The sequence below is a fragment of the Panthera leo genome, chromosome E1 (genome assembly GCF_018350215.1).
Source record: "Panthera leo isolate Ple1 chromosome E1, P.leo_Ple1_pat1.1, whole genome shotgun sequence".
In the NCBI taxonomy this organism is placed as follows: domain Eukaryota; kingdom Metazoa; phylum Chordata; class Mammalia; order Carnivora; family Felidae; genus Panthera; species Panthera leo.
Window position 1 is genome coordinate 44280661 of NC_056692.1, and position 27967 is coordinate 44308627.

General features: G+C 37.5%; 1 protein-coding gene and 1 pseudogene across 6 annotated transcripts in view; both read right to left on the reverse strand.

Moving 5' to 3' along the window:
- Nucleotides 1–289: 289 nt before the first annotated feature.
- The window catches only part of CDC27 (cell division cycle 27), a 65955-nt gene continuing 38277 nt past the window's right edge, over nucleotides 290–27967 (reverse strand). For 2 of the 6 annotated variants that reach the window (XM_042917488.1, XM_042917483.1), the window contains 10 exons: nucleotides 25532–25631; nucleotides 24342–24549; nucleotides 23960–24132; nucleotides 20771–20923; nucleotides 19076–19284; nucleotides 14318–14435; nucleotides 10265–10393; nucleotides 4464–4538; nucleotides 3503–3659; nucleotides 290–1656 (listed from right to left, as the gene is read on the reverse strand). In XM_042917488.1, coding sequence (XP_042773422.1) covers nucleotides 1574–1656; nucleotides 3503–3659; nucleotides 4464–4538; nucleotides 10265–10393; nucleotides 14318–14435; nucleotides 19076–19284; nucleotides 20771–20923; nucleotides 23960–24132; nucleotides 24342–24549; nucleotides 25532–25631 — 1405 coding nt within the window. In that variant the 3' untranslated portion in view covers nucleotides 290–1573. Of the gene's footprint in view, nucleotides 1657–3502; nucleotides 3679–4463; nucleotides 4539–10264; nucleotides 10394–14317; nucleotides 14436–19075; nucleotides 19285–20770; nucleotides 20924–23959; nucleotides 24133–24341; nucleotides 24550–25531; nucleotides 25632–27967 lie in introns of those variants that run through there. The other 4 variants (XM_042917484.1, XM_042917487.1, XM_042917486.1 and 1 more) reach the window with 4 other exon arrangements.
- Nucleotides 15792–19061, reverse strand: LOC122207373 (annotated as a pseudogene).

Here is a 27967-nt window from a genome sequence, read left to right on the forward strand (position 1 = left end):
GAGATTAATAGTAAATGATAGAAAGTAACTGAGCCTACAGGCTAAAATTTTCTTCACATCTTCTGTAGTCCACCTTATTTTCACAACTTGACTAACACGTACAGGTAACCAGTAGATAAATTTGTCCTTCATCAAAGAATCCAAAATAATAACCGTAGGCCTGTCGTTCGTAAGAAACTATAATTTGTTATATTCTGACATTGGCACTTAAAAAAATGTTAACAACTAAAGTTTCTCTAAAAATTTCAATACATTACAATAAAGGAGATACACAATTTAAGACTTTAAATCTGTTACTGTGAAATTCCAATAATTCCCATTTTATTATGCATAATTAGATCTTTAAAATTGTGGCCATTCCCCAAAGACACCAATCTATATTACGACACACTCAGGAGAGAACTCATCTCCTTCATAAGAATGGTTGTTTTTTTCCCCCCAGCTAAAAATTTCTAATACCCTAAACCCAATCACTCTTGGTAAACGTTTTGGTGACTCACACTACTGAAAATAATTTGAAGCAGAGAGCTGAAAAGAATGGAAATGACCTCAACCAAAGGTAACTACACATTCTTGCACCCTGCTTAAACACTTAGAAAAGTCAAAGGGATACTTTCTTGAACAAATATAGATTCAAGGTCATGGTACAATTTTGATTGTATTAAGGCTTTGCTATCATGATCTCTTTTAAGTCTCTCCACTTTAGTGTTCTCATTTTGATTCTTATGGTGAACATAAATGGTTATTAAGGGCCTTGTTTTGGCTTTTCAGTGGGCAAACACTCTATCATCTCTGAATGTTTAAGGTGATCCCACAGAGCTCAAAGAGAAGAGGCAAAATGGTAAGGGAACAACTTGAAAGTCTGCAATACCAAGACAATGATCAACACTTTGAAGCAAGATGAATAAATTAAAATTCTTGGTTAGACATTAAAGCATTCTTGCCAAGAATAAGTGTACGCTGTATGGAGGGATATTTGATTCCTACACATGAGTCCCAATATGCCCATTACATTTGTTTATGGGAGACACTGCAAGTTTAAGGTAATTTACATTCCTTGGCAATCAAGTTACTCTGTTATAGGCAATGTCTTTTATTGTTCCATCTGGCACTTGCTAACACCATTCTTGAAGAACCTAGAAATGAAGGTCAGTCTCTCTGTTAATCAGGAACAGAACCAAATGAAAACAAATTTTTGGAAAACGACCAAAAAATTCTGGTTCATCACTATTTTCCATACCTAACGGTTCCTTCAAGATAAAACGTTAACTCTTCCTTCCATGATAGCTTTCAACAAAGGGAGATTAAAGAAAAAGAAAAGAAAAGAAAGTTCCCCATCTTACCCCCTTAAATTGTCATTCGTACTGGTGAAAGAGCCAGTCTTGTTAGCAGCTAAATATTGCACTGCCTTTCATTCTGTGTACAGTCAGGGTCCAATGAAAGTGGCACACTCATTGTCTAAGTGATGGATGATGACACTGCCGGCTCAAGAGTGAAGACTCAGTATATGGAGGGACAAGAAACATGTCAGCACTAATCACACATCCAGTTGCAAAAGTCTGGTTTCCGGAAGTTAAAACTCATCACTTTCAGCTGCATGAAGTTGTGTGTCGTCTGCGTCTGTCATGCTGCTCTCCTGGGATTCATCTGTTCCCACTTTAAAAATAAAACAAAAGTCTACAGTCAGGTGTCTGATGAATATCTCTTGTTGGTTCATGAAAACAAGGGAGACTATTCTACGTAGAGATGAGATCTTAAATTAAGGCCCTTAAAATCCTGACATCCTTCAATCAAATGCAATTCAGATTCCTTATTTTACAGCATGTCTGACAAGACTGGTTTACTGCATTTAACCTTTAAGAGTTTTAACAAAGCTACCTCTCCCTAATAAATTCCTTATTCCAACACTAGGAATTAGAACTAGTTCTCCATGACATTAAAAAAAGACTGACATTCCCTCCAACTGTTGACTCCCCTCTGGGAGTCCCTGCTAGTCCACAGAAATATAGAATATAACCCTCAGTTCAAAAAGGGTTATTGGGATTATAGGAATTATAATTTTAATTACAGCCTTTTGCCAAGTTTTCTGGAAAAAACCATCTTAGTTTGCCTCATCAGAAGTTTCTCAATTCTCTTATTAAAAAATACTACTTTTTTTTAAAAAAAGTATTTATTTACTTGAGAGAGAGCACATGTGCATGAGTGAGGGAGGGGCAGAAAGAGAGAGGGGGAGAGAGAGAATCCCAACCAGGCTCTGTGCCGTTAGTGCGGAGCCTGACGTGGGGCTCGATCTCATGAACCATGAGATCATGACCTGAGTCAAAACTAAGGGTCAGACGCCTAACTGACTGAGCTACCCAGGTGGCCCTAAAAAAATACTATTATGTGAGGACTTAGTTCTCACTACTTATTTTAAGATATATACTCAATTTAGGGATAGAGTATTTACTACTGCCTTAAACTCTGTTCCTTCCTCTTGACCCTTCAATTAATACATATAAGCCATATTTTTGGATTGTGAATTTGCCAGAGCTTCATAGAATTTGAATAGTTACTGCAGATCTGTCAATACTTTAAAATGTGCAAAATTGGGGCCCCTGGGTGGCTTAGTCGGTTAAGCATCTGACGTCGGCTCAGGTCATGATCTCAAGGTTCACGAGTTCAAGCCCCGAGTTGGGGTCTGTGCTCAGCTCAGAGTATGAAGCCTGTTTCGGAGTCTCTCTCGGTGCCCCCTTCCATGTTAGTGCTCTGCCTTTCAAAACTAAATAAATGTTAAAAAAAATTAAATATATTTTTAAAAATGTGCACAAATTTATTATTCATTTACTTATCACTTATAATGTCTTCAACATATTGTCACATCTATCATCCTGCCCATCCCACTCTGAATTCCTATGAAGCAGATAAGGCAGGCAGGCATTAGTTACATATTTAAACTTAAACTGAGGTCCAGGTAAAAATCTGCCAAGGATTTGTTAAAGTCACACAGCAAATTAGGTTCAAAACCGAGACTAGTTACCTGACTCCACATGCACTTTGTTAATATATTGCCCTAATTTAATTTCCCTAAAATTCTATTTGGTATAAAGAATATACCATGGTTAGAAAAATAAGTTAGGGGTGCCTGGGTGGCTCAGTTGGTTAAGCGTCCGCCTCTTGATTTTGGCTTAGGTCATGATCTCAGGGTCATGAGACTGAGCCCCATGTTGGGCTCAGCATGGAGCGTGGAATCTGCTTGGGATTCTCCCTCTCTCTCTGCCCCTCCCCAACTCGTTCTCTCTCTCTCTCAAATAAACTTAAAAAAAAAAAAAAAAAGAAAATTAAAAAGCAGCCCACAAATTCTTATGCAAAAGGTAGCTTTCTGAATACTCAATACTTGAAAAAATGTTTACTCTGTGTCATAAAGAAATATCTGTACTGCTCTGCCTACCTCTGAGTTGATGTTTTACTAGCCCTCTGGTTCGATACACTTAGAAATCTAATTCATATGGATGGTACTCACTGATTTGCTCTTCTTGGGTTATTGGCTCCTCATCATCTGGAAGGTAGCGCTTGTCAATTGCCTCTTTAATCTGGTTATTGGCTCCTTTAGGATCTAAATCCATAGCCCAAGAGAAATTCATCAGGGCGAGGTGCGTTTGACCTAACTTCTTGTAAACCTAAAAATAAACAGCAGCACTACATTTTTCATTAAGTTGTGAGCTTCAATTATAAAATCCTAAACATTAACAATTTAAATAGGCTTCTAATTTACATGCTGTAAACCCATTCTGATGAGTAGGTCATTTTCATCCTACAGAGGAACTCAGACTAACTTTTGAGTTACTTTTGATATAGATATTTTCAGAATTCCTTGTCTCTGTCTCTCCAATAGTGAGCTTCCAATAAATCACATTCTGATTGGATCAATGACAATTGAAAGAAACGGACTATAAGCTGCTTGATTAGCAATTCATTTCCACTGATTTCAAACGTTGTTATATCAACTCCGAACACCTGTCCACCGTTCTCAGCCTCCTTAACCAGTTGGCATTTAGGGGCCCAGTCTGTAAAGTCCTTACTAGTCTGGCTTTGGAAATCTCGGAAGTCGTTTCTTCTAATTAAGACAACACCAGGCATTAATTGACTTTTTGGGGGGGATGCCTACATATTTTTTGGATAATTGGAAGCTAAGAGCTTTCCAAGATATAGTCTCAGTGATGAACTCACGGCCACTGGCTGCAAGTGCTAATATACTTCCAAAACCATAGTATGGTTAGGATATACGGTGTATGTTCTTATTCCTTCAGCAGGATATCATCTTCTTAGATCTTATAACTAACTCTGTTCTTCATTCCCAGAGCATTTAGTTCAGAGATCTAGTTGAGTTTGCTCAAGAGATGTTGCATAATATGTATAATATTTCTCCTTCAGAAGTTAATGTTACGAAAGTCACAGTTTAGGACCTTGGCCCCAATCTTTACCTTTCCTATTAAGAAGTAAACGAGGGATTCTTTGGGAACAATTTGTTTCAATTCTTCAAGTTCTTGTAAAGCAGACTGAAAAAAGCAAAGAAAAACAGAGTAGCAAAATTTTACAAAGTTCTAACTAAGCAAGTGTTATTTGATTTCCCAAATCATCTTAACTAAAGCTTACTAGATCTTTATCAATGCACTTCCTTCTTGCATTAATTCTTGTCATGAAATAAAATGCATGAAAAATACTTATGACAACAGGGACTAAGAAATGGCAGGAATTCACCAGAGTACACTGAGAACACACACACGCAGGTGGTGACAATACTTGCTTTGGCCACCGTTTTATATAAAATAACAATGCTCCATTACACTGTGTGTGTAAGAGCTTCGGAAACTAAGTTGCAGAACAAAATAATTCTGAAATTCTGTTCATAGACCTTCTCCCTGATGCAAGCACCAAGCTTTGAATACCAACCTGCTATTTTAACTAATGATGAAGAGTCTAAAATTTAACCCTCTGAATTAAGTCAAAATTGTCTACAAATCTTTTGATCATCGCTAAAGGGGTTGGGGAAATTGAGAGAAAAGATAGAGAAAAAAGATTTGTATTTAAAAGAAAGACATGATGATCAAAAATAAAACTGGGTCCCCAACTGAGATACTGTCTGCTTTTCACCTAAGCAAATGGACAAAAATAAAAATAACTTGATATATAAAGTTACCATGACTGAGGGGAATGAGGCATTCTCATCACTGAAGGTGGAAATGTGAACTGATGCAAAGCCTGTTTGTGAACTCTATTTAGCATTACCTATTATGTTAAAAACTGCATGTAACCATTAATTCAGCAATCCTGCTGCTAGGAATTTATCCCAGGGACATATTCAAAAAAGTTCATTAAGCCATCTTTGTAAGAAGATTCCATTCAACATGTTACTGCAAATCATTAGAAGCAATGAAGGCGTGTCTAATCACAGCCTAGTTAAAATAAATTATGGTCCATCCTCTATGGAACACTAGATCTGTAGGTACTTAACTCTATGCTAAAAAAAAAAAAAAAAAAAGATACAATAAAGTATGTGCAATACTATTTCTTTTGCAACAAAACATATATATGACACATATACAAATAGTTATGTGGGTATTCTCATAAACACTTTATAAATACACTTATGTGAGCACATATATGTTTCCTTTTTTTTCTGGCAGAAATCAATACCTATATGCCCCTAATCAAGGTAAAGGTGGCTTACCTTTGGAGAGGGGATGACTGAGGTAAAGGGGAAGACTTTCTATTTTTAACATGGCAGCTTTCTCAATTTTTTGAATTTTCTAAAATAAATATTATACTTTATTTCTCTTTAATGTCCACAGAGATTATCTACTTTTCTTCTCTATACATACCTCTTTGTAGTAAAACAAAATCCAAAGTAAGTCAGGTTAAAAAAAAAAAAAAAGATAAATACCAAATATCTATCCACAGAAACGTTAAAGTGGAAGAAAAAGCAAATTACAGAATACGTGTAGTTGTATTAGCTTCTTATTTTGTCATAACAAATTACCACAATTTTGATGGCAAATAAAACACATTTTTTCATCTTATAGTCTGTGCATTAGAAATACAATTTGAATCACACTGGGCTAAAATCAAGGTGTCTTCCTTTCTGAGGGTTATCTGTCTCCCTGCCTTTCTTCCCAGACTTCTTAAAGGCTGCCCGCATTTTTTGGCTTGTAGCCTCCTTCCTCCGTCTTCAAAGGCAACAGACGTGGGCCGAGGCCTTCTCACGTTGGTTCTGACCACAGCTGGCAAAGATCCTCCATGTGATCTTTAAGAGCCACGTGATCAGACTGGGCCCACCTGAATAACACAGGATACTCTCCCCAACTCAAGGTCCACATCCTTAATCACATCTGCAAAGTTTCTTCTGCCGTGTAAGGTAACATAGTCACAGGAACCAAGGATTAGGGCCTGGACATCCTCGAGGGGTCATTACTCCGCCTACCACAGTAGTGTAAGCCTACTTTGTTACAATTAAAAATATGTACATGATGAGAAAAAGATCTAGAGAAGTGTGTTCTGAGTTGTTAATAATGCTCCTCCCTTGGAGGGTCAGCTTATAAGGCACATTCAACCTCGTATTTTTTTTATACTTTCATATTATTTGAGTTGTTTGGTAACAGGCCTATTACTTTCATAAAAAGCCCCCACAGAGATACAAGGACTAAAGCAGTGATCAAAGATAGTGGGCTCGCAAATGTATCAGAGGATTATAGAATTTAGGTAACATAAGAGGATTTATACGTTGATTGGTATAAGACTTTAGTTTTATTTCTCTGAAAAGGGTGGAAAGGAACCAATCTTACTTCCCAGTTATAAAAAAGTTTAATACAGTCCCATCCCACCCTCCCTTCACCTAAGGCCAAATGTAATTTCTTGGCTTTTGTAAAATTTCTACTGGCAGTATCTAAAATGAAAGGTTCACATACAATATTTTTGTGGAAAGCAGTGTGAAAGTAGCTGTGTGGTAGATTCCACAGATTCGTTACCATACTAGAGTGATGTGTGAAATTTTCTGTAATAAAAAGGATTGAGAAAAGAGTAAAGGCACACACACACACAAACGCGCGTGCACACTCTCTTGGGACAGTGTGTTTGTGTCAAAGGCTGTGTTTTTTACACAAGTATGTAGGGGGCTCTGGTGCAGCCTGAACATTTCACATGTTCCTAACTGCTGGCAACACACGAGAAATAAACTCAAAGGACTGCTGGGCGCAATGGGTCTGAGAATCACATCTGCCTGTCTAGGAATGGAAGATTTACTACATGTGGTAAGTCTACGAGGTAGACTGTTCTCTTTTCCTTCCATACTAGTAAATATTGTAAAATATACACGGAATAAAGTCTCAAGATAAAAGATCTGTGGTCATGGATATTAGTTACTTAACGATCACGGTTACACCTGTCCGACATTACTGACAGGGACTGATGAAGCCTGTATCACAATGAAGAAGCCTGGGGCTGACTTGTAATACCACAGAGAAGCAGTTCTCACACTTGTTGGGTCTCCAGACCTCTTTATACTCTTAACGTTTATTGAGGAACCCGAAGAATTTTTGTTAATGTGGGCTATAGCTATCAATACTTACCATATCAGAAATTAAAACTTGAAAAGCTTAAAAAATATTGATCCATTAATTTAAAAGTAACAACAAAGCCATTACTTGTTAACACAGATAATATCTTTTTAATGAAAAATAACTTTTTCAGAATAATAAGTCAGTAAGAATAATGGCATTGGTTAATATTTTTGCAAATCTCTGGTTGACAGAAAATAGCTGCACTCTCTTATCTGCTTCTGCATTCAATCCATTATGTCATGTAGCTTTTGAAAAATTCCACTGTACATTCGTGAGAATAAGAGTGAAAAAGGCAAATAACATCTAAATATTATTATGAAGATAATTTTGACCTTGTTTACTCCTTGAAAGGATTTCTGGGGACCTCCAGATGTTCTCAGACCACACTTTGAGAATCACTGCTTTAAAGCAATCTCAGTCGGAACAATGCACTCCAATCCTTCGCTGCTACACCACACACGTTTCAGAACTGACAGCTTTTCTCACTGTGTTGTAATTGTTATAAAAATTTCATGCATCTATCATACCTCCCCACCTTGATAATCTAATTACAAAGACTCATTGAGAAACAGTGTCTAACATAGTGTCAGAGTTCTCATTTTTGCCCTAAAAAGACTTAAGATTTACAGCACATTAAATGGGGTGATATTAGCAATGCTTTTGCCACAGAGAGGTTGAGGTGGCCCTCTAACAACATTGGATTTTCATTTTGGAGCCAAGACATTTTGGAAGCAATCAGTAACTTTTACTTATGCCCCTTTTTATATTATTTTAATATAGGTATACTGGATACACCCGTGCTTCAAAGTAGGTCTTATAATTTAGCTGATACTCAAAAATGGCTATAACTTGAACAACGGGAAAGATTAGAACTTGGGCTTCTTGAAGCAAGTACAGGGCTGACTTAAATGGCATAATATCTGGTAGGTGTGTTGGCATTAAAATGGCCTTAAGAATAATTGAATAAAATCCTTCAACTGAAGAACCTGACCCCATATCTAAAGAGGTTACAGGGGTGCCTGGGTGGCTCAGTTGGTTAAGTGGCTGACTCTTGGTTTCGGCTCAGGTCACGATCTCATGGTTCTCATGGTTCGTGTTTGGGCTCTGTGTGGGGGGCTCTGTGTTGACAGTACGGAGACTTCTTGGGAGTCTCCCCCCCTTACCCACCCCCCATCCTTCCCCTGCTCACTCTCTCTCAAAATAAACAAATAAACCTAAAAAAAATAAATAAATAAAGAGGTCCAGTGAAGCAAAAACATGAAAACAAATGATGAATTACAATTACAGCACCTCAAAGAACAAGTTAAAGTTGAAAAGTGCTTATTAGATCTATTTTTTTCTTTTTCCTTTTTTTTTTGGAGAGTGTGTATGCACGTGGCGCAAGCTGGGGAGGGGCTGAGGGAGAGAATCTTAAGCAAAAGGTCTATGCCCAGCGCAGAGCCTGACACCGGTTTGATCTTATGACAGTGAGACCGTGACCTGAGCCGAAGAGTTGGGTGCTTAACCAACTGAGCCAGCCAGGCGTCCCTAAAAGTTGTTTATTAGATTTAAAAGAAGCTTTTATAAAAGAACAAAAACAGTAAGGACTAGACATCCACTTCTTTGATAAAGAAAAACAGAGTAAGATTAGTGGAAATCACTGAATAAATGACAACGAATAAATTAGATGACTGATCCCTTATATATCTTTATTAGTCTGCAAATGTTAAGAGCTTAATATTGGTCTTGTATTTTTCAATTTCAGCAAATGTCAATGTGTACTGGAAGAACTGACTTCTTGGGAGAGTCTACTGAAATGGATTATTTGGTCCAACATTTTCTGTGCACTTAACTTTGGGTTTTTTGTTTCTTCGGTAAGTTTTTACTCTTTTTAGAAAGAAGAGCCTAAATTTATTAAAAAAGTAAACTGAACTTTCAATCAACACTTTGGAGTCATGGTTTGTGATTCAGTAAATGATAACAAAAAAACCCATGTCACTTTATGCCTCTTTTCTCTTTCTCAATTTTCCTTCTCTTCTTTTCTCAGTATATGTATGTATGTATTTTTTTCAGGCTACAGCTCCGTAATTGGGAAAACAGAGTGAGAACTAAAGAGAGAAACACATCAGACTAGATCAAGTAGCCTTGTTCTAAGCTTTTATAACTCACTATACTTTTCCTTTATGTACTCAGCACGCACTTTTTTTGTGATTATTTGATTAATGTCTATTGTCCCTCTGGAAGGGTGCTAGCTGGTGAGCTCTTCAAAGGTAGGAAATGTGATTGCTTTGCTTTTGCCCCTTTATCCCTAGTCCCTGACATGGAATAGGCAGGTACTCAGTACATATTTGTTGGATTATGCACAAACATTCATTTGTCACCTGCTCAGATATATTGGTCTTAGGGGATGGTTTAGGTCTTACCTTTAAGATAACTCCCTGATGGAAAAACTGCCGTTCTATATACGGAATCTTTATAAGGGATAATGACATATTCCTAAGTAGCCACACACTCATCCTGCATATCAGTATTTCATGAAAAAATAAAAATCACAAAAGAAAATAAATAGCTTTTGAAAATGGGAAAATAAACTATCAGAGATGAAAACTATAAATAACTTTTGGTTTATTGAAAGAAGGGGCAAAACTTAAGCAATAAAATGCTGAAAACCATTAAAATATGTATCTTACCTTATATTTTTCATTTGCAAATAAAACTGAGGCTCTGTGAAATTTGCATAGAGGGTTCTTGGGATCAATAACAATGGCTTTGTTTAGGGTATCCAAAGCCTTCTCAGATTTTTTCAGTGCATGCTGAACCTGTAAGAAGTAAAGATCACATTAATGTTTCCTTTTGATATTTATGGAGAAAGGTGAGAACCAAATACTGTCACTCAAAACCAACATAGAAATAATAAAATCACTGGGGCACCTGGCTGGCTAAGTTGGTAGAGCATGTGGCTCTTGATCTTGGGGTTGTGAATTTGAGCCTCACATAGAGATTACTTTAACAGCAACAACAACAACAAAAAGATAATAAAACTACTAAAGATGTATGGTCTAACTGGATTTTCCACAGGGTTAGGTGGACTCAATAATTGAATACCTGACTATCAACAGAGTATCTCTAAAGTCTCTTCCAGTTCTATCTAGTTCAAATGCTTCACTTTCAAGAGGAGAATACTGAACCCCAGAATGTTAAATACTTTGCTCTGGGATCAGAACCTAGGTCCTCTGACACCCAATCCACCATTACCCATAATGATAATCCATACTGATAATTCTATCTGTAGAGCAGATATTCAGTTACTTTTAAGTCTAAAAGACAAGGAAAACCCTGGTTTTCCCTTCACAAGAAAATCTGTACTATTTAGCTAAATAATACTCACATTTCAATAGGTTTATTATGGTCCTCTAAATATCAGGCTTTGCTTTTTTTGTTGTTGTTTATTTATTTTTGAGAGAGAGAGCATAAGCAGGGGAGGGGTGGAGAGAGACAGAGACAGAGAGAGAGAGAGAGAGAGAGAGAGAGAGAATGAGAATGAATGCATGCAAAGCAGGCTCCAGGCTCTGAGCTGTCAGCACAGAGCCTGAGGTGGGGCTCGAACTCACGAACGGTTAGTTCATGACCTGAGCTGAAGTCAGAAGCTTAATGTACTGAGCCAATCAGTTCTTCTCCCAAAATGAACAGTGAAATCTCAAACTAACATAATTTCCTCACATTGTACGCCCATTCCCACAAAAGCCAAGCTTGCTGAGAGAAAGAGAAGGGGAGAGGAGGGAAAGAGGAAGGAGCTGGGTAAGAGGCAAGAACAAAAACTTCTGGTAGCATGCTTACAGAGAAACTAGTACGAGATTTCAGAAAGCAAACAGACTTTTTCTCCTATCAATGTACAACTTATCAGTTAAAACACTTAAAAAAACCCCCATGAAAATGGTGATCCAAAAACGGACTCAATGGAATAATTAGAAATATTATCTACCATCATGCATGGATTTGAATCATTTTTAATATCCTATCCTAGAAACATTGTACAAATCTTATGATTAAAAAAATTAAGTCTCTGTTCTGATTTTTGAAAGATATCTTTTGAGGCGCCTGGGTGGCTCAGTCGGTTAGGCATCAGACTTTGGGTCAGGTCACGATCTCACAGTTTATTAGTTTGAGCCCTGTGTCAGGCTCTGTGCTGACAGCTCAGATTCTGGAGCCTGCTTCAAATTCTGTGTCTCCGTCTCTCTCTTCTGCTCCTCCCCTGCTCGTGCTCTGTCTCTCTCTCCCTCTCTCAAAAATAAATAAACGTTAAAAAAAAAAAAAAAGGTATCTTTCTATGACAATATCCGTAACATTGACAGGTATGTGTTAGGGCTAGTATCATAGCCTATTATGAATTTTTTGACCTTTTTTTTTTTTTTTTTTAAGAAAGATAGTAAAAGCCGGACTCCCTTGGGGCTTCGAACTGTGCGTACAGAAGACAAGTGCAGTGAACACAACTTTCAGTCCCGTAGTCAGGATGAGGCCACTCCTCTCCATTCCACCGGATACTGCACCTTTCTGACAGGTGTCACCCAGCGAGCCAACACCTGCTATTTTCCACCATGCGCTCTTCTACCTGCAGCACCAAACTAACTGGTTATGGCTTTTTTTAGACAACTGATCTGCTCCCGACCTGCTAAGTTATTTGAAATCTCTGTGCTGAGTTCATCAAATTGGTAATCTTTGCCTTCATCATTTTTCTATTTAGTCCACTGAGTCAGTCTTTGTGGTCAGTTGTTACCAGATCAAACAGGTCATGTAGACAGAGGGTACAAGTATTTTGGGGAATGCTGCCTGTTACCAAAATGTTGGAAAAAATTTATTTCAATATCTTTCAAATTTCAAAAAGTGCAGTGGATAGAATGCCTACTAAACGACTGTAAAATACGAAAATCTTCCATCAAGCAACGTGTAAAAAAAAACCCAAAACATTCAGCCTATAAATTGCTCTGTGATTACACTTCACTGTCGTCTTAACGTAGTCCTTTTTCTTTTTCTTTTTGAGTGAGAGAGCACTTGCGATCAGGGGCAGGTGCAGGGAGAGAATCCCAAGCAGGCTCCCTGCTGTTGGCACAGAGCCCAAAGTGGGGCTCAAACCCACTAACTGTGAGATCATGACCTGAGCCGAGATCAAGAGTGAGACACTTAACTGACTGAGCCACCCAGGTGTCCCCATCTTAATATGTTCTTTGTATGTGCATATACACACACATATGTGTATACACGTATTATGTGATCTATGCAATAGAAATTACGGGAAGGGGCAGCTTTGGAGTATATATCCTGTAATTCTTTTACGGGAACAGGTGGCAGTGTTTACATAGCAGCACTTCATCTTCAGGCTTGTACTGGGTGCTGTTGCTTGCTATCTATGAAATGTGTCACACAAGTTTAAAGTTAAGTGTGTTCTGAAGAAAGGTGTGAACAATAGTGTTCATGGGCTTTTAGAATGCTTTTCACTTTCAGTCCTTGTAACCCAGCTGTTTAGCAGCTAGAAGCAATTCAAATAATATGAGCATTATCTCCTGCTAAAAGTAACGTTTTCAAGTTTCCATGGCATATTATGATTGTAAACATCTCTCAGTTTCAACAGTAAGTCCATGGGAGTCCCATGAACTTCCTGAAATGTCTGTAGTAACTGTGAGTTATGTTGAATAAGTATAGCATGAACAAAGTGTTTTATTGCACAGAGTTAAATAGTATGTTGCCTGACAAGGCTATTGCTATTTTATTACAACCTTACCTCTTGTTTTTATAAAATGTACCAAGATTTAATTGATAACTTTATTTTACAAGTAAACAAAAGTTTCTTTAAAAAAATGGCGATCCACATCGCCTTTTAAGAATTTTAACTAGTGGGGGGCCTGGTGGCTCTGTCGGTTTAGCGTCCAATTTCGGCTCAGGTCATGATCTCACAGTTCATGGGTTTGAGCCCCACATTGGGATCTATGCTGACAGCTCAGAGCCTGGAGCCTGATTCAGATTCTGTGTCTTCCCCTTTCTGCCCCTCCCCTGCTCATGTTCTTTCTCTTTCAAAAGAATATATAAATATTAAAAAAAAATTAAAAAAAATAATTTTAATTAGTTCTGGGGTACATGGGTGGCTCAGTCGGTTAAGCATCCGACTCCTCATTTCGGCTCAGGTCATAATCTCATGGTTTAGAGGGTTCAACTGCCCCACTGGGCTCTGCGCACTGACTGCACAAGGCCTGCTTGGGATTCTCTCTGTCCCTTCCCTACTCACGCTTTCTCCCTCTCAAAATAAATGAATAAACTTAAAAAAAAAAAAAACGATATTAATTAGTTCTGACATACCTATGTCACTCAGAGGCTAAAACACAGGGAACCATGTCTTGAAATATTAATTACTGAATTTAGGAGCTGTATTAATATGGAAAAGCACTTTCAAAATATGAAGTATCTCATGCGAGTCTTACAACAACCCTAAGAGGCAGGCAAGGTGGTATTACTTGTCATCCATAAAATAAAAGCTCAGAGAAATGGACTTGCCCAAGGAATAAGGGTACTCCAGTGATTTCTCTTTATGTCAAGGAAAAAGGTGATATTTTTGGCTCTAAAATAATCCATGATATTGTTCCAGGAATATGAAAAAAAATAACAAAGTCCTAATTCTCACCACAGCGATTAAGTCAATAACCAACACATTTCAAAAGGGAGATTAACTGAAAAATATTTAGAAAGCTACTTACTACTCCAATGTGGCAAAGTAAAACTGAACTTTGAGGGTTGATATCAAGTGCTTTCTGGAAATGCATTTCTGCAAGGCTGAATTTTTCTTGCTTGTAATAAATCATTCCTAAGCCATACCTGAAAGTATAAAATAAAATATAAATTTAGGGATATGAACTTTTGGCTGCTAATTTAATTCAACTTAATACAAGGGTGTATATGGAATCTGGCTTTTTAATAAACTAAAGAAAAATACTGGTGGTGTCAGAGAAGGCAAAAACTATCAGTCATGATAAAAAACCATCAAGACATTTTAGACAAGTCCCTTTTATAAGTAAAAACAATAAATCAAATTCAATCAATCAATCAATCAAATAGAACTTTAGCAATGAGGAAAAAAGAAACTATATCCTTAAACCCGTCATTACAATCTAGATTTAACACCTCATTTTCACTAAGTGGCTAATGATGTCTGTGCCAATTAACTTTGTTAAATTCTTTCATTTAATCCTAGAAGGAAACAAAGAGATAGGTACTGTTATCACTCATATTTTCAAATAAGGAAACCAAGTTGAGAGAAGTTAAATAACTTGCCCACATTCATACAGCTAATAAGGATTCTAATCAGAGCCTTCCTTTATGATTCTCAACTCTAAACTCCTAGTAATGCTACTTCCATGTTCTTGGTGCAAACGCATGTGTATCATTATAATTACATATGCATAGATAGCATCATGTTCTGCTTCCCCTCTCACTCACTGTATCAAAAATACACTCCTACAGACTTCACATTATAAATCTGGAAGGCTATGTAACAATATATTAAGTTGATATACAGGTATTTCTTCTGAATTTTCAAAACCTCAAATGAACATAATGTGACTGATATACATTAAGGAGACCTTTCTTGGCCACTACTAGATGATGATAATGAGGAATAAGCACCAAATTAATGAAATAAGAAAAAAGCACAATGTGTTTTCTTACATCTGATATAATTATACCATTATAATTGTGTTAGGGGTGAAGAAAAGGTATACAAAGCTCTGCACTAACAATGGTGATGGTCGAATAACAAAAGGACTATTGTGGAGTTGGAATAATACATTTCCTTAGTGTTTCATTAGATACATAAAATTACCTAAATACCTCAACATTTAAATTCTTCCTGTGAAAGCTCACCAATCTGAATACTTCTTTTTTTCCAACTGAAACAATTATTTTTATAGCAATTTTTGGTATGGTATAGTTTCTTAAGAACTCAATTATTGCGGGGCACCTGGGTGGCTCAGTCGGTTAAGCGTCCGACTTTGGCTCAGGTCATGATCTCACAACTTGTGAGTTCAAGCCCCGCGTTGGGCTGTGTGCTGACAGCTCGGAGCCTGAAGCCTGCTTCAGATTCTGTGTCTCCCTCTCTCTCTGTCCCCCTTCCCTGCTCATGCTCTGTCTCTGTCTCAAAAATAAATAAAAACATTAAAAAAAAAAAAAAAAAAAAGAACACAATTATTGCAATATAGGGCAGACCCAAACATTTTAAAAACAACACGAGTCCTATTCAGAACTGAATTCCTAAAATATTACAGAGTGCTTTATGTGAAGACAAGGCAGTGTCAGCAAGCCTGACTGCTTAATATGTCAGCAGAAGCTAGCACCTGTCAGGCCATCTTTCAGGTAATGTGCCTACTTAGAAATGAGACGTACTCCATTAAAAAACATACATACACAAATTAAAAATGTTTTAGTAAGATAGTGATTCATATTTAGTGACAGAATGAAAATTCAACTGCTATAATGATTACTTCAAAAGATACAAAAAAACGTCTGACAAAAACCGTGGCAGTTATGATATCACAATTATACTTCTTGTTATTTAAATTGTCAGTCAAGAAAAATATAATAAAATGTCAGCAGTAGATACAGCATTGAGGCAGAAATAAGAACTTTTTCAATGTCTTCTTAGTTTGCTAACTATGTGAGCCAGCTAGTAACTTCCTAAATAGAGACATCACTTAATAAACTGGAACACTAAATTCTAAATAAACCTAATGAACTGAACTAGTATCTAATAAACTAGAACACAGCCAAAGAGCAACAACTAATGGAGAGTTTTCAATGTTTACTTTCTATGATCCAACAGGTGATTACGCCAGTCCTCTCCACTTTCCCAGTTTCTATCCTTTTTTTTTTTTTTAACTTTAAATAAATTTTTATTACACAAAGGTTGTCACATAAATGGATATTTCTTTACTTTGTATACAATTATTCTTATTCTCCACGGAAAGACTGCTTAACTTTTCATCTGGTGATGGCAAGCGTTAAAATCCTGATTTTAACAGATAGTAGTAAAAATGCTGCAGTGATTTAAGTTGAAAGCAGTACATTGGCACATGGCTCTTACATTGTTATCGGGAATGTACACACGTCCTGTTTAAAAATACAAAATAAATTATCTGTAGGTATGGACAATGATGGCAGTAAACCATTATATGTTTGTCAACTGAAACCAGTAACTGATGATTACAGTGATTTTCTTAAACATCAACCAGCCTTTTCTTCAGTCATTTCCTTCAACCGACTTCTCTGAAGCTCTTGTTAAGCACTGCCTTCAGCTTCCTGTCACAGTTCATCAATCATGGTAAAGCGCTATTCTAGGAATTAGAACATGCCACCTCCCATACCACATCCCATTCCACCCATTCCAGGGTCTTTCTCTTCCTTAGCAATTTTGGGGACTCTGTTGTACTTAACAGAGAGGCCACTCCAGCAGCATCCAATAAAGCAGTTCTTAGTTGGATCAATGATTCCCTTTTCTACCATATTCACATCTCCAAGCATAGCATCATAACCAGCTTCTGAGGAACTCTGCATAATTTTCTCAACTATCAATGATTCTTCAACACCTGCATTCTCAGTAATGGTCATTGCAGGAATTTGGAGTGTTCTCTTAATGATTTCTATACCAACTTTTTGATCTTCATTAGCTGGAGTTATTGGATCCAAGGCTGGAACGCACCAAAGCAGGGCACAACCCCCTCCCAGAACAATGCCTTCTTCAACAGCAGCTCATAAAGCATTGAGGGCATCTGTGACTCTTTCTTTTCATTCACTTCAACATCACTTGTGCCACCAACCTTCAGTACAACTACTCCATCTGAGAATTTTGCCAGACGTTCATTCAGCTTTTCCTTTTCATATTCTCTAGTTGTGATAGCCAACTGCTCATTGATTTCTTGGGTACGTTTTTTCAATTTGAGCCCTGTCACCTTTTCCTTTTAAGAGCACGGCATCATCTTTGGTCACAATGACCTCTTCAGCTTTTCCTAAGTCGTGAGGCTGAACATCTTCAAGATTTAGAGTCACCCTTCTTCTCCGAACACTGCACCACCAGTAGCAATAGCCATATCTTTAAGCTGGTTCTTTCTTTTGTCACCAAAACCTGGAGCTTTGACGGCTACAACCTGAAGACCAACTTTTAGCCTATTCAAAACAAACGTACTCAGAGCTTCTCCACCAGCATCATCAGCAATTATGACCAAGGGCTTATGGTGAGCATTGGCAATTTCAAGAGCAGGTACAATGGACTGAACACTAGAAATTTTCTCTTCACTCAACAGAACATAGGTACCTTGGAATTCACATTTCTGCCCTTTTGATGTATTAATCAAGTATGGAGAAATATAATCTTGATCAAACTTCATGCCTTCGATAATTTCCAATTCATCATTTAGTGGTTTTCCATCCTTTACTGTGATGACACCCTTTCTTCCAACCTTTTGCACTGCGTCGGAAATGATGTAGCCAGTTTGTCTCCATTTGTAGAAATGGTGGCAACCTGAGCAATTTCTTCAGGGGCTGTCACAGGTTTAGACTGCTTAAGTTCAGCAATTACAGCATCAACAGCTAACATCACACCTCTCCCGATTTCCACTGGATTAGCACCTTAGCTAGCCTTCTCGAAGCCTTCCTCGGCAATAGAGCTTGCCAGGACAGCAGCAGTAGTGGTGCCACCTCCAGCCTCTTCGTTTGTGTTATTGGCAACGTCCTGAACAAGTTTAGTCCCGTATTTTTATACTTATCTTTTAAGTCAAGTGACTTTGCAGCGGTTACACCATCTGCTGTTACTGTGGGACTGCCCCAAGTCTGTTCAATAATCACTATTCTTCCCTTTGGCCTCATGGTAACAGCTACAGCCATCGGCTAAAAGGTCTACACCTTAAAGCATTAAGGTTTGGGCATCTGCACCAAATTTTACATCTTTGGCATCGGCCTGAGTCAGATGAGGAGCCAGCGCCCTGGACGCTGGCCTAATTTGGCAAAGGACTGCGGGTAATCCAAGCATTTCTGAAGGGCAGTGGCAGCGCATGCGGGTGATGAGGCAGGCTGTTGGAGGCGAGTGAGGGACAGAGCGCACGGCGCACATGGCAAAGAGACCGTGTCCCCTCCCTCCCAATCAGTGTCTATCCTAATCACGATGTCAGTGTTCTAAGAAAAAGAAACAAATCAAGTAACAAAATCAATTACTTTCAAAAGGTTGGTAGGAGAAAAGGTTGAAACTGTAGAGTATAAGGATCTGGTATTCTGTCATCATTAGTTAATTTAAAAGTTTCTTAAATGTATACATTTCACATAAAAAAATTTGGTTACTAGTTAGCAACCAGTATGTACTATTCTTAAGTATTAGTAACTAAGTTCATGACAATAGAGATTTCTAACAAGACAAATTACTGAGGATCAGTCCTATCAGCAGGACATTGTCTTTGTACTTCATCAGCACTTACCATGCATTGTAATGTCTCGGATTGACTCTGATAGCATTTCGAAAACAAGCTAATGCTTTGTCTAATTCTTCAGTTAACACAAACTCGTGCCCTAGTAGAGTATAGGCATAAGCATAATTTGGATCAACCTGGATAGCTCTCTGGAAGAATTTAATTGCAATATCATGTTCCCGTTGCAAACTGAAACAGTTCCCTGCAGCACACCAGGCCTTAAAAAAAATGGAAACAAAACACAAGCGTATAGTTAAAATTGTTTCAATTTTTCTATCAAAACCAAATTTATGACTAAAATCAATGTTTTTTAATAGATACGGTGGATCTTCATTGTTTAAGGATTTCATATTAGTGAATCTGTCTACCTGCTAAAATTTACAGTATTTGTTAAACCCAAATCAACATGGAGTATGTTAGTGATCACTGTGGGCCCAACATATGAGTGGTCCAACAGGCACGGTCTCAGATGAGGTCAAAAAGGGCGACTCTAGGCCTCCCTGTTTCATCTCTCATAGAGAGATGACCAGAGGACAGCAAGTGGAGGGGCAGCTCAGTGCAAGAAACTCTGGCACTGGGGCCAGGTGGACAGTGACAGACTCCCAACTCTAGCACCTTTGCAGGGAGGCCTCAGACAAATGACCTTAGTTAACACTTCTGAACCTCGTTTTCTCTTTTATAAAATAAAGAAAATAGAAATCTACCAGGATGGGTTGTTTTTACGATTTAAGAATATAATCTGGGGGTGCCCGGGTGGCTCAGGCGGTTAAGCGTCGACTCTTGGTTTCAGCTCAGATTATGATCTCATGTGAGATCAAGCCCCGAGTCCAGCTCTGTGCTGACAGCCAGCTTGGGATTCTCTTTTTCTCTCCCTTTCTCTCTGCCCCTCCCTGACTTGTACTCTTTCTCTCAAAAATAAATAAACTTAAAAAAAAAATTATATATATAACCTGTGTGAGGTGTGTGTGCCAGAAGCAATGGTTCAGTCTTTGCTAACTCAGTGTTCACAGAAACTACTGAACATAACTATCAAGAATAACGAGAACTGAATGTTTTTTTTTTTAAATGTTTTATTTATTTTTGAGAGAGAGAGAGACAGAGCATGAGCAGGGAAAGGGCAGAGAGAGTGGGAGACACGGAATCCGAAGCAGGCTCCAGGCTCTGAGCTGTCAGTACAGAGCCCAACGCAGGGCTCGAACTCACAAACTATGAGATCGTGACCTGAGCCGAAGTCGGTTGCTTAACCCACTGAGCCACGCAGGCGCCCTGAATTATTTTAATTCTAAGCTTAAATATGTTACAAAAGTACCACTAACGATTCCTGACATGCAATGAAATAGTATTCTTACAGGACTGAAGCGTGTAAATGAACTGTGCCTGTGTCTTAAAATGACAATAAAAAGCACTATTTTAATTAGCACTTTTTCCAATCTACATAATTTCTGCTTAATGAACACCAATTTTGCTGACAACAGCAATGTTCATGTAGCCAAATCTTGATTGTTCTTGGATGAAATACATGCTCGTGAATCTGCACCACACACTCTAGGACTTTCTCTTCTCTGAATCCCTCTTGGTCTATAGAGAAGGTTGCAAAAGTAAGTACGGATGATGCTAAATGGGGTCTGAATTATTTGCTTCATCCCCACGTGTTAAAGGTGATCAAAAGGCAACTACATAAGCCAAGTGTTTCAGTTAACATACCTCTGGTGAATTTTTATCCATGTCTGTTAAGTCTTTTGAAAGAACTGAAAGAGCAACATCTTTCTGAAGATGCCAAAGTGTTGTAGAGTAGATCTCCATGCCTTCGACTCTGTAATTCTCAATCCTTCTAACCTCGGAGAATATTCTTTCAGCCTGAAATAAGAAAAAAACTAGTTAAGGGGAAAACAAGTTGATACCATTTACGTATATACGGGGAGAATACTGGGTACTGTTCTCATAAGACCTAAATGCTGCCTTGTTTTACAGCGCTGATGTGAATTAGCCAAACTGAACAGCTTTGACAATAGGTCAAACTAGGTATATACAAATCAAGGTAAAAAAGTAAGAACACGAATTGTGAAAGCAAATCCATGTTTCCACCAAACAGAGGAGAAATCTATACAAAATTACAATTTGCAAAGGACGAGTCAATTATTTAGTTCACAAAACACACATTTCTAAGTCTTAATAATGGCTTCACAGAATAACTCTCTCAGGAAAGGTGAAACGATAATGACTTCTGTAACACAAAACTACTTTTGCAGTGACTTCTATTAAGAGGCTGAGTTGAAAACTTTAGGGGAAGGGGCACCTGGGTGGCTCAGTCAGTTAAGCATCCGACTATAGCTCAGGTCATGATCTTGCAGTTTGTGAGTTTGAGCCCCATGTTGGGCTCTGTGCTGACAGCTCAGAGCCTGGAGCCTGCTTCGGATTCTGTGTCTCCTTCTCTGCCCCTCCTCTGCTCATGCCCTGTCTCTCTCTCTCAAAAATAAATAAACATTTAAAAAAATTAAAATAACAACAACAACAAAACAAGCTGTCATCAAAGAAAGAAAGAAAGAAAGAAAGAAAGAAAGAAAGAAAGAAAGAAAGAAAGAAAGAAAAACTTTAGGGGAAAACCAGGTTCTGTTGGCCACCAGCACTGAGGCATGTTGAGTACTGAGCACAACCTCCAAAGTTGTACCTGATGGGAAATGTAGTCCCAACCTAGTAATTCCCTTTTCTTTTGCAAACCTCTCCTGACTTTAGGGTCCCTCCTCTGCTAATTTTTTCCTACCTACACTCACAGCCCTTAGAATTGTTTCTCTCACCTTGAAGCTTTGGGTTATACCAAATGAATTAGTGGTTCCCTGGTTTATTGATTCAAAAGTTCAAAATTCTGAAAGTCAAGTTTGGTTTAGAATAAAAAATATTGGGGCGCCTAGGTGGCTCAGTGGGCTGAGCACAGACTTTGGCTCAGGTCATGATCTCATGGTTTGTGAGTTTGAGCCCTGCATCAGGCTCTGACAACTCAGAGCCTAGATCCTGCTTCAGATTCTGCGTCTCCCTCTCTCTCTGCCCCTCCCCTGCTCACGCTCTGTCTCTCTCTCTCTCTCTCAAAAATAAATAAAAATGTTTTTAAAAATTTAAAACAAAGAATAAAAAAGATTAGGACTGTTCTTAATGAAATGAAGATGGCAGAAAATAAGAAAATTGGATTTATAAAACTAGGAACTCCAAGAAATGGCCATATACTATGTATAATTAGCTTAATGATTTGTAACTTCCCTGAAATCCCTTAAAAGTTATACAGGTAAGTTTTTCAAATCGGCATTGGTTCTAAGAAGATGTACTTAACCACAAGTCAAATATGGGTTCTGCAAATCTTTTGGTTTAAAAATTTTCAGGATCTATTGCTTCCTCTGAAAAGTGTGGCATAGACCAAAAACAAAACCAACCGACCAACCAAACAAAAAAACCAAACTCATGAAATTAAGTTGAAACAAAGGCTTCTGTTAAGTATCTGTGTCACTGCTCTATAGTTAGAGGGAAACAATACAAATTATGTATTTTAAAGTACCTGTGAAACAATAAATCAGAAATAATTTTGAAAAAGGCTTGCCAAACACAGTTCTTATGTACCAGTAAAGGGCCATTACCCGAACATGGAACTTCTAGAAATGAATAAGGCTATGTGTCTACAACAACACTTTTCTCTTTACCACGCGAAAATACACGAGGTGGTATCTTCTGCATTTATCCTCCACCTGGAAGAACAAACACTTCACCCTCAGGGCTTTGCATGGTTCATGACGGGAGGAGTGACCTTTCTCTAAGCACACTTTTTAGAAAATACCACCATACGTCACTGCCCTGCGATCTTACCATGCCTCATTTTTTACTTCCTATGACCTAGTGCTACCATCCTTATAGATTTATTGGCTTACAACGTGTCTCTCTTACTAGAATGCATGCTCTATAAAGGCAAGCAATTATTTGTCTAGCTATATTAGAGTCTAGAAGAGGCTAAGACATAACACGCACTGAATAAATAGAATTGAAAGAGAGCAAAAGTAACTTTATTATAAACTTTGAATAATTTGTATTAGAGAAATTTTAATCAATATATAGGTTTCTTAACATTGTTTTTTTATTTTTTTAAGTTTAGGGGTGAGGAGAGAAAATGCTCGGAAGATGAACTAGGGGGAAAATTTAAATTGGAAATTAGAATTTTCTTTGGCTTGATATTAATACTCTCCTTTTCTGGTATAAACAGATAACTTAAGCAATGAATATAATTAAAAGGGTAAAAGTCTTGTGAAGGACATTGTGTCCTCGATTATATAAAATTTTCTTCATAGCACTTTTCAAGTTTATTAAATATATTAAATGCCAAAAATTCATCCCAGGAGGAACTCTGCATATAGTAGAAAAAAGTTTGATTATAAACATCTGTTACATGGTAATATAGATTTTCAGATCCAACTGAGTATGTACAAATATCCACATAAGAATATATGGATGACTTGGACTCTCTACAAATCTATTTCTTTTTTTGTTTATTTTATTTTTGAGAGAGAGAGAGGGAATGAATGAGCAGGGGAGGAGCAGAGAGATGGAGACAGAACCCAAACCAGGCTCCAGGCTCTGAGCACAGAGCTCATTGTAGGGCTTGAACTCAAGAGCAGTGAGATCATGACCCGAGCTGAAGTCAGACACTTAACCAACTGAGCCACCCAGGCTCCCCTCTACAAATCTATTTCAAGCAATCCCCCCAAATTTAAATGACTCCTTAAACACAAGAAAAAATTTGACTATTTATAAATTACAAATGCTCAGAAAATAAAGACATTACATAATAAATATTGACCTTTTAGGTCTAGCTGTCTCAAACAGAGGCATCTTAATGAAATTTAAATTATCTCTTACCTGCATGTACTCTGAAAGTTCAAAATAGGCCCTTCCAATTTGGCACAGTACCCAACCAGTATTGTAGTGGTGAGAAGGTAGGTGGCTCAAGATATATATAGCTTCTCTGCAGTTGTACGAGCACAGAGCTAAATAACCTTTCCCCATTTCACGAAGAAGGCTCATCAAACCTTCTAGGAGAAAACAATATAGTAAACAAAGGAGAAAAACACAGTAAAATAGTTTGGTTTTCTAGAAAGGCTAAATACAAAATAATTTATTAAAAATCCCAACCTCTATCTGGAAAAAATGGAAGGTACTTTAATGAACATAAAAAAAAAAAATTACTTAAAGTAAGTGAATAAAATAAAATACAAAGGAAACATTAAGCATTGACACAGACCTGCTGCTGCTTTCTGCAGATTAAATGCCTGGATCTGAGGTGTGATTGTGGAGATTTTCCCTTCTGAAATGATGGACGAGTCCAATTTTGTAATTTCCAGGCTGTCATTTAAGTTAGGTTGAGTTATTCCTCCTTTGTTAGTTTTACTTTTAGTTTTTCTGTTTGGGATTTTAGGTGGAAACTTCATTTTTAACTTTTTGCTATTCTCCTGTAAAAAAGAGGAAAATCCCACACTTATTAAACTCATGTATTTTAGATTTCCCAATCCTTTCTCAAATAGTAGACACAAAATAAATGTTCAGTCTTGAATGGTCTATATTTTTCTCAGAAAACATTTATAAATCAAAAATTTTCAAAGTCTTTTAACTTTAAATGCAGCAATTCTGAAAATAAATTGTATTAATATATTAGTATGTAAGGTAAATCTGCATTAAGTATTGCTCTTTTCTGAAAGTTTATCAGTTTCATTTATTACTTAAAAATAAGAAAATAAATGAATGCAATACTACCTAATTGTCTCAGAGTATTATAGCTAATAAGTCATAAAATTGTTGATTTGTTCATGTCAGAGTTAAAAATTGTCCATATTTGTTGATGGACCAAGAAAACTTACCAAGGGCATAATGAGGCCCTCCAATTGTGCAAAAAAAACAAAGGACATGTGTTATAGTATCTGACATAGCCATAGCACACCATCAAATCCAGAAGACTGGAATTGGTTTAATACTATCAACTAAACTACGCTCTTACTTGGATTTCATCAGTTTTTACATGATGAAATCATGTACTTCTTTTTTCTTTTTTTTTTGGTGTGATAAGTCAAGAAATTTTGTCATATGTATGATTTGTGTAATCAACCATGACAGTAAGGATACAGGACTGTCCAACCATTACACAAGAAATCCTTTGGGTTATACCCCATAGTCACATTGTCCCCCAAGTCCTAATTCCTAAAAACCACTGATCTGCTTCCCATCACAATAATTTTGTCTTTAGAACAATGTTTTAGAACATTTATTGAAAGACCAAGAAAATTTACAAATGTTATAGACAGCTTTCCCAATCAAAAAAATATTAAAAAATTTTAAATAGTCTCTGAATTTATTCATTAGAGATGGAGTCATCAATGAACTGAAATTTAAGAGAGGGACGTGTTAAGGAAATGTGACATACAGAAATCTTTAAATTACCTTGGTTGTAGAGCTGTCACTAGTAAAGAGTCGCGAACTTCTTCGAGGCAGTGCGTTTGGGGGAGATGTGATAGTGGGGCTCAATACCTGAGGTGTTGTACTAAAAAAAAATGATGAAAAGTAGACATTAAAAAAAAAAACCCAGCTATGACCATTAACTATGGATTCGATTCAGATGCATTACAAAATATTCATTCATGTTTGCACTCTAGTTTGGTGAGTTTGGTCAGTCTGTCATCCCTCTATGAAAACTCAGGATTTAAAAACTGTGTTACCATAAAATGATGATGATTATAGGACCAGTCTTCACTCTATCTGAAACTGCTAATTTGAACTTAAAACAATCCACATAAAAATTCTGGGTCAATAAATGATAAACACATCTATAAACTAATTCTTTCTAGCCTTCATTTGCAACTATACCAAGCTAGAGAAAAAAGATAGTTGGACAGGGACGGTCTAAATGTGGGATATCTGCCAATAAATAAATACCATTGTAACAACTGATACTTGAGAAATTATTTCCCTATAAATTCAAACAACCACATCAAGGTTTATTTTGTTTATAACAAAGGAATCTAACAATTGCTTGGGCACTTTTTTTTTTTTTTTACTTTAAAGGCAAACCCTAAGATACAAGGATTCTATTCTTCAAAAGTAAGCAAACTTAGGGGCCTGGGTGGTTCAGCTGTTGAGCATCCAACTTCCGATTTCGGCTCAGGCCGTGATCTCACAGTTGTGGGATCAAGCCCTGAGGTGGGTTCCACGCTGGCTGGGCTCACGCTGGCGTGGAGCCTGCTTAAGATCCTCTCCTCCTCTCTCTCTCCCTCTGTCCCTCCCCCACATGTGCGTTCGCGCTCTCAAAAGAAAACGTGAGCAAACTTAAAACTTGGAGTTATCTGAGAGTGGGTGAGTCTACGGGCTTAATGGTTTACAATTTATGGGAAATACCACTAAGTTACCTGGATTTGAGTCAAAGAGGCTTTGGAGAATAAAAGAGATACTGACTAGTGAGTAAAGAAAGCCCACGTGGTCCTTAACCCTTTCAAAAGACAGAATCTCAATGTAGGGATTTCAGCAAAGGATGTCATTTAGGTTGATGAATTAATTTTATTTTATGATAATTTCTTTTAATTAAGATTATTTTTTTAGAGCAGTTTAAAGTGATAGCAGGGGCTCCTGGGTAGCTCAGCTGGTTAAGCATTGGACTCTTGACTTGGCTCAGGTCACGATCTCACGGTTTGTGAGTTTGAGCCCTGTATCAGGCTTGTGCTGTCAGTGTGGAGCCTGCTTGGAATTCTGTCTCTCCCTCTTTCTGACTCTTCCCTGCTCACACACTCTCTCTCTCAAAATAAATAAATAAACTAATAACAACAACAAAAAAGGTTCACAGCAAAAGTGAGGGGAAGGTACAGAGAGAGCTGCCATATACTCCCAAGTCCCCACACACGCATAGTCTCCCCCACTATCAACATCCCCCACCAGACTGCTACATTTGTGACAGGTGATGAGCCTACACGGACATTCTATAAAGTCCACAGTTTATCACAGAGTTCACTCCTGGTTTTGTTCATTCTATAGGTATGCACAAAGGTATAATGACATGTATCCATCATGGTATCTATCATACAGAATATTTTCATTGCCCTAACCTCTGGGGTCTGCCTCTTCATCCCTCCCCCTCCAACTCCTGGCAACTACTGATCTTTTTATTGTCTCCATAGTTCTGTCTTTTCCAGAAACCAATCCATTTTTAAAAGTACAATATTCTTTATTTGAACAACTATGTGTCATTTACATTACAAATGTGAATTATATGTTGTCAATACTATTACCTAACTATAGAAGAGTTGTCTGAGAAGTGGGAGGGAAGAGTTTGATCCATGGAGCAGTTTATAGGGAGGACAATGCTGAGAAAAATGCTGAGACTGCTTAAATGCCACAAAAAGTTGTATAACATAACTCTTGTGGGGGTAGAAGTAAAAATAATAGTAAGAGGATTCTGGGGCTAGGAGTCTGAAGAGACAAACTCTTCCTCTATTATAATTTTCATTAGGGTTCTGTTAGCTCCGAAGGGCAATGTAACAAAAGAAAACAATGTTCAAAGTCTGACAGGCATCAGAAAAATGAAGCAGGATACTGTGTGAGTTTTGAAACATTGGTCACAGCATGTGAAATATACATATCTCTTTATAACTTGCATCTGTGTAACTAGGAGTTTGAGAAGGAAAAGAATGTGCTCTAGAATCAAGACTGTTGAGGTTTGAGATCAAGTTCTATCACTTATTACCTATGTCATTATGTACCACTTATATTAAACACTTTTTAAAAAAGCTTTTGTAAATAGTATCATTTTATGGCTCTGTAATAAAACCTGAAATATCCTACTAGTTATAAAAAGATGCCTTGGAAAGATTATAAAAATGATTTTTATAG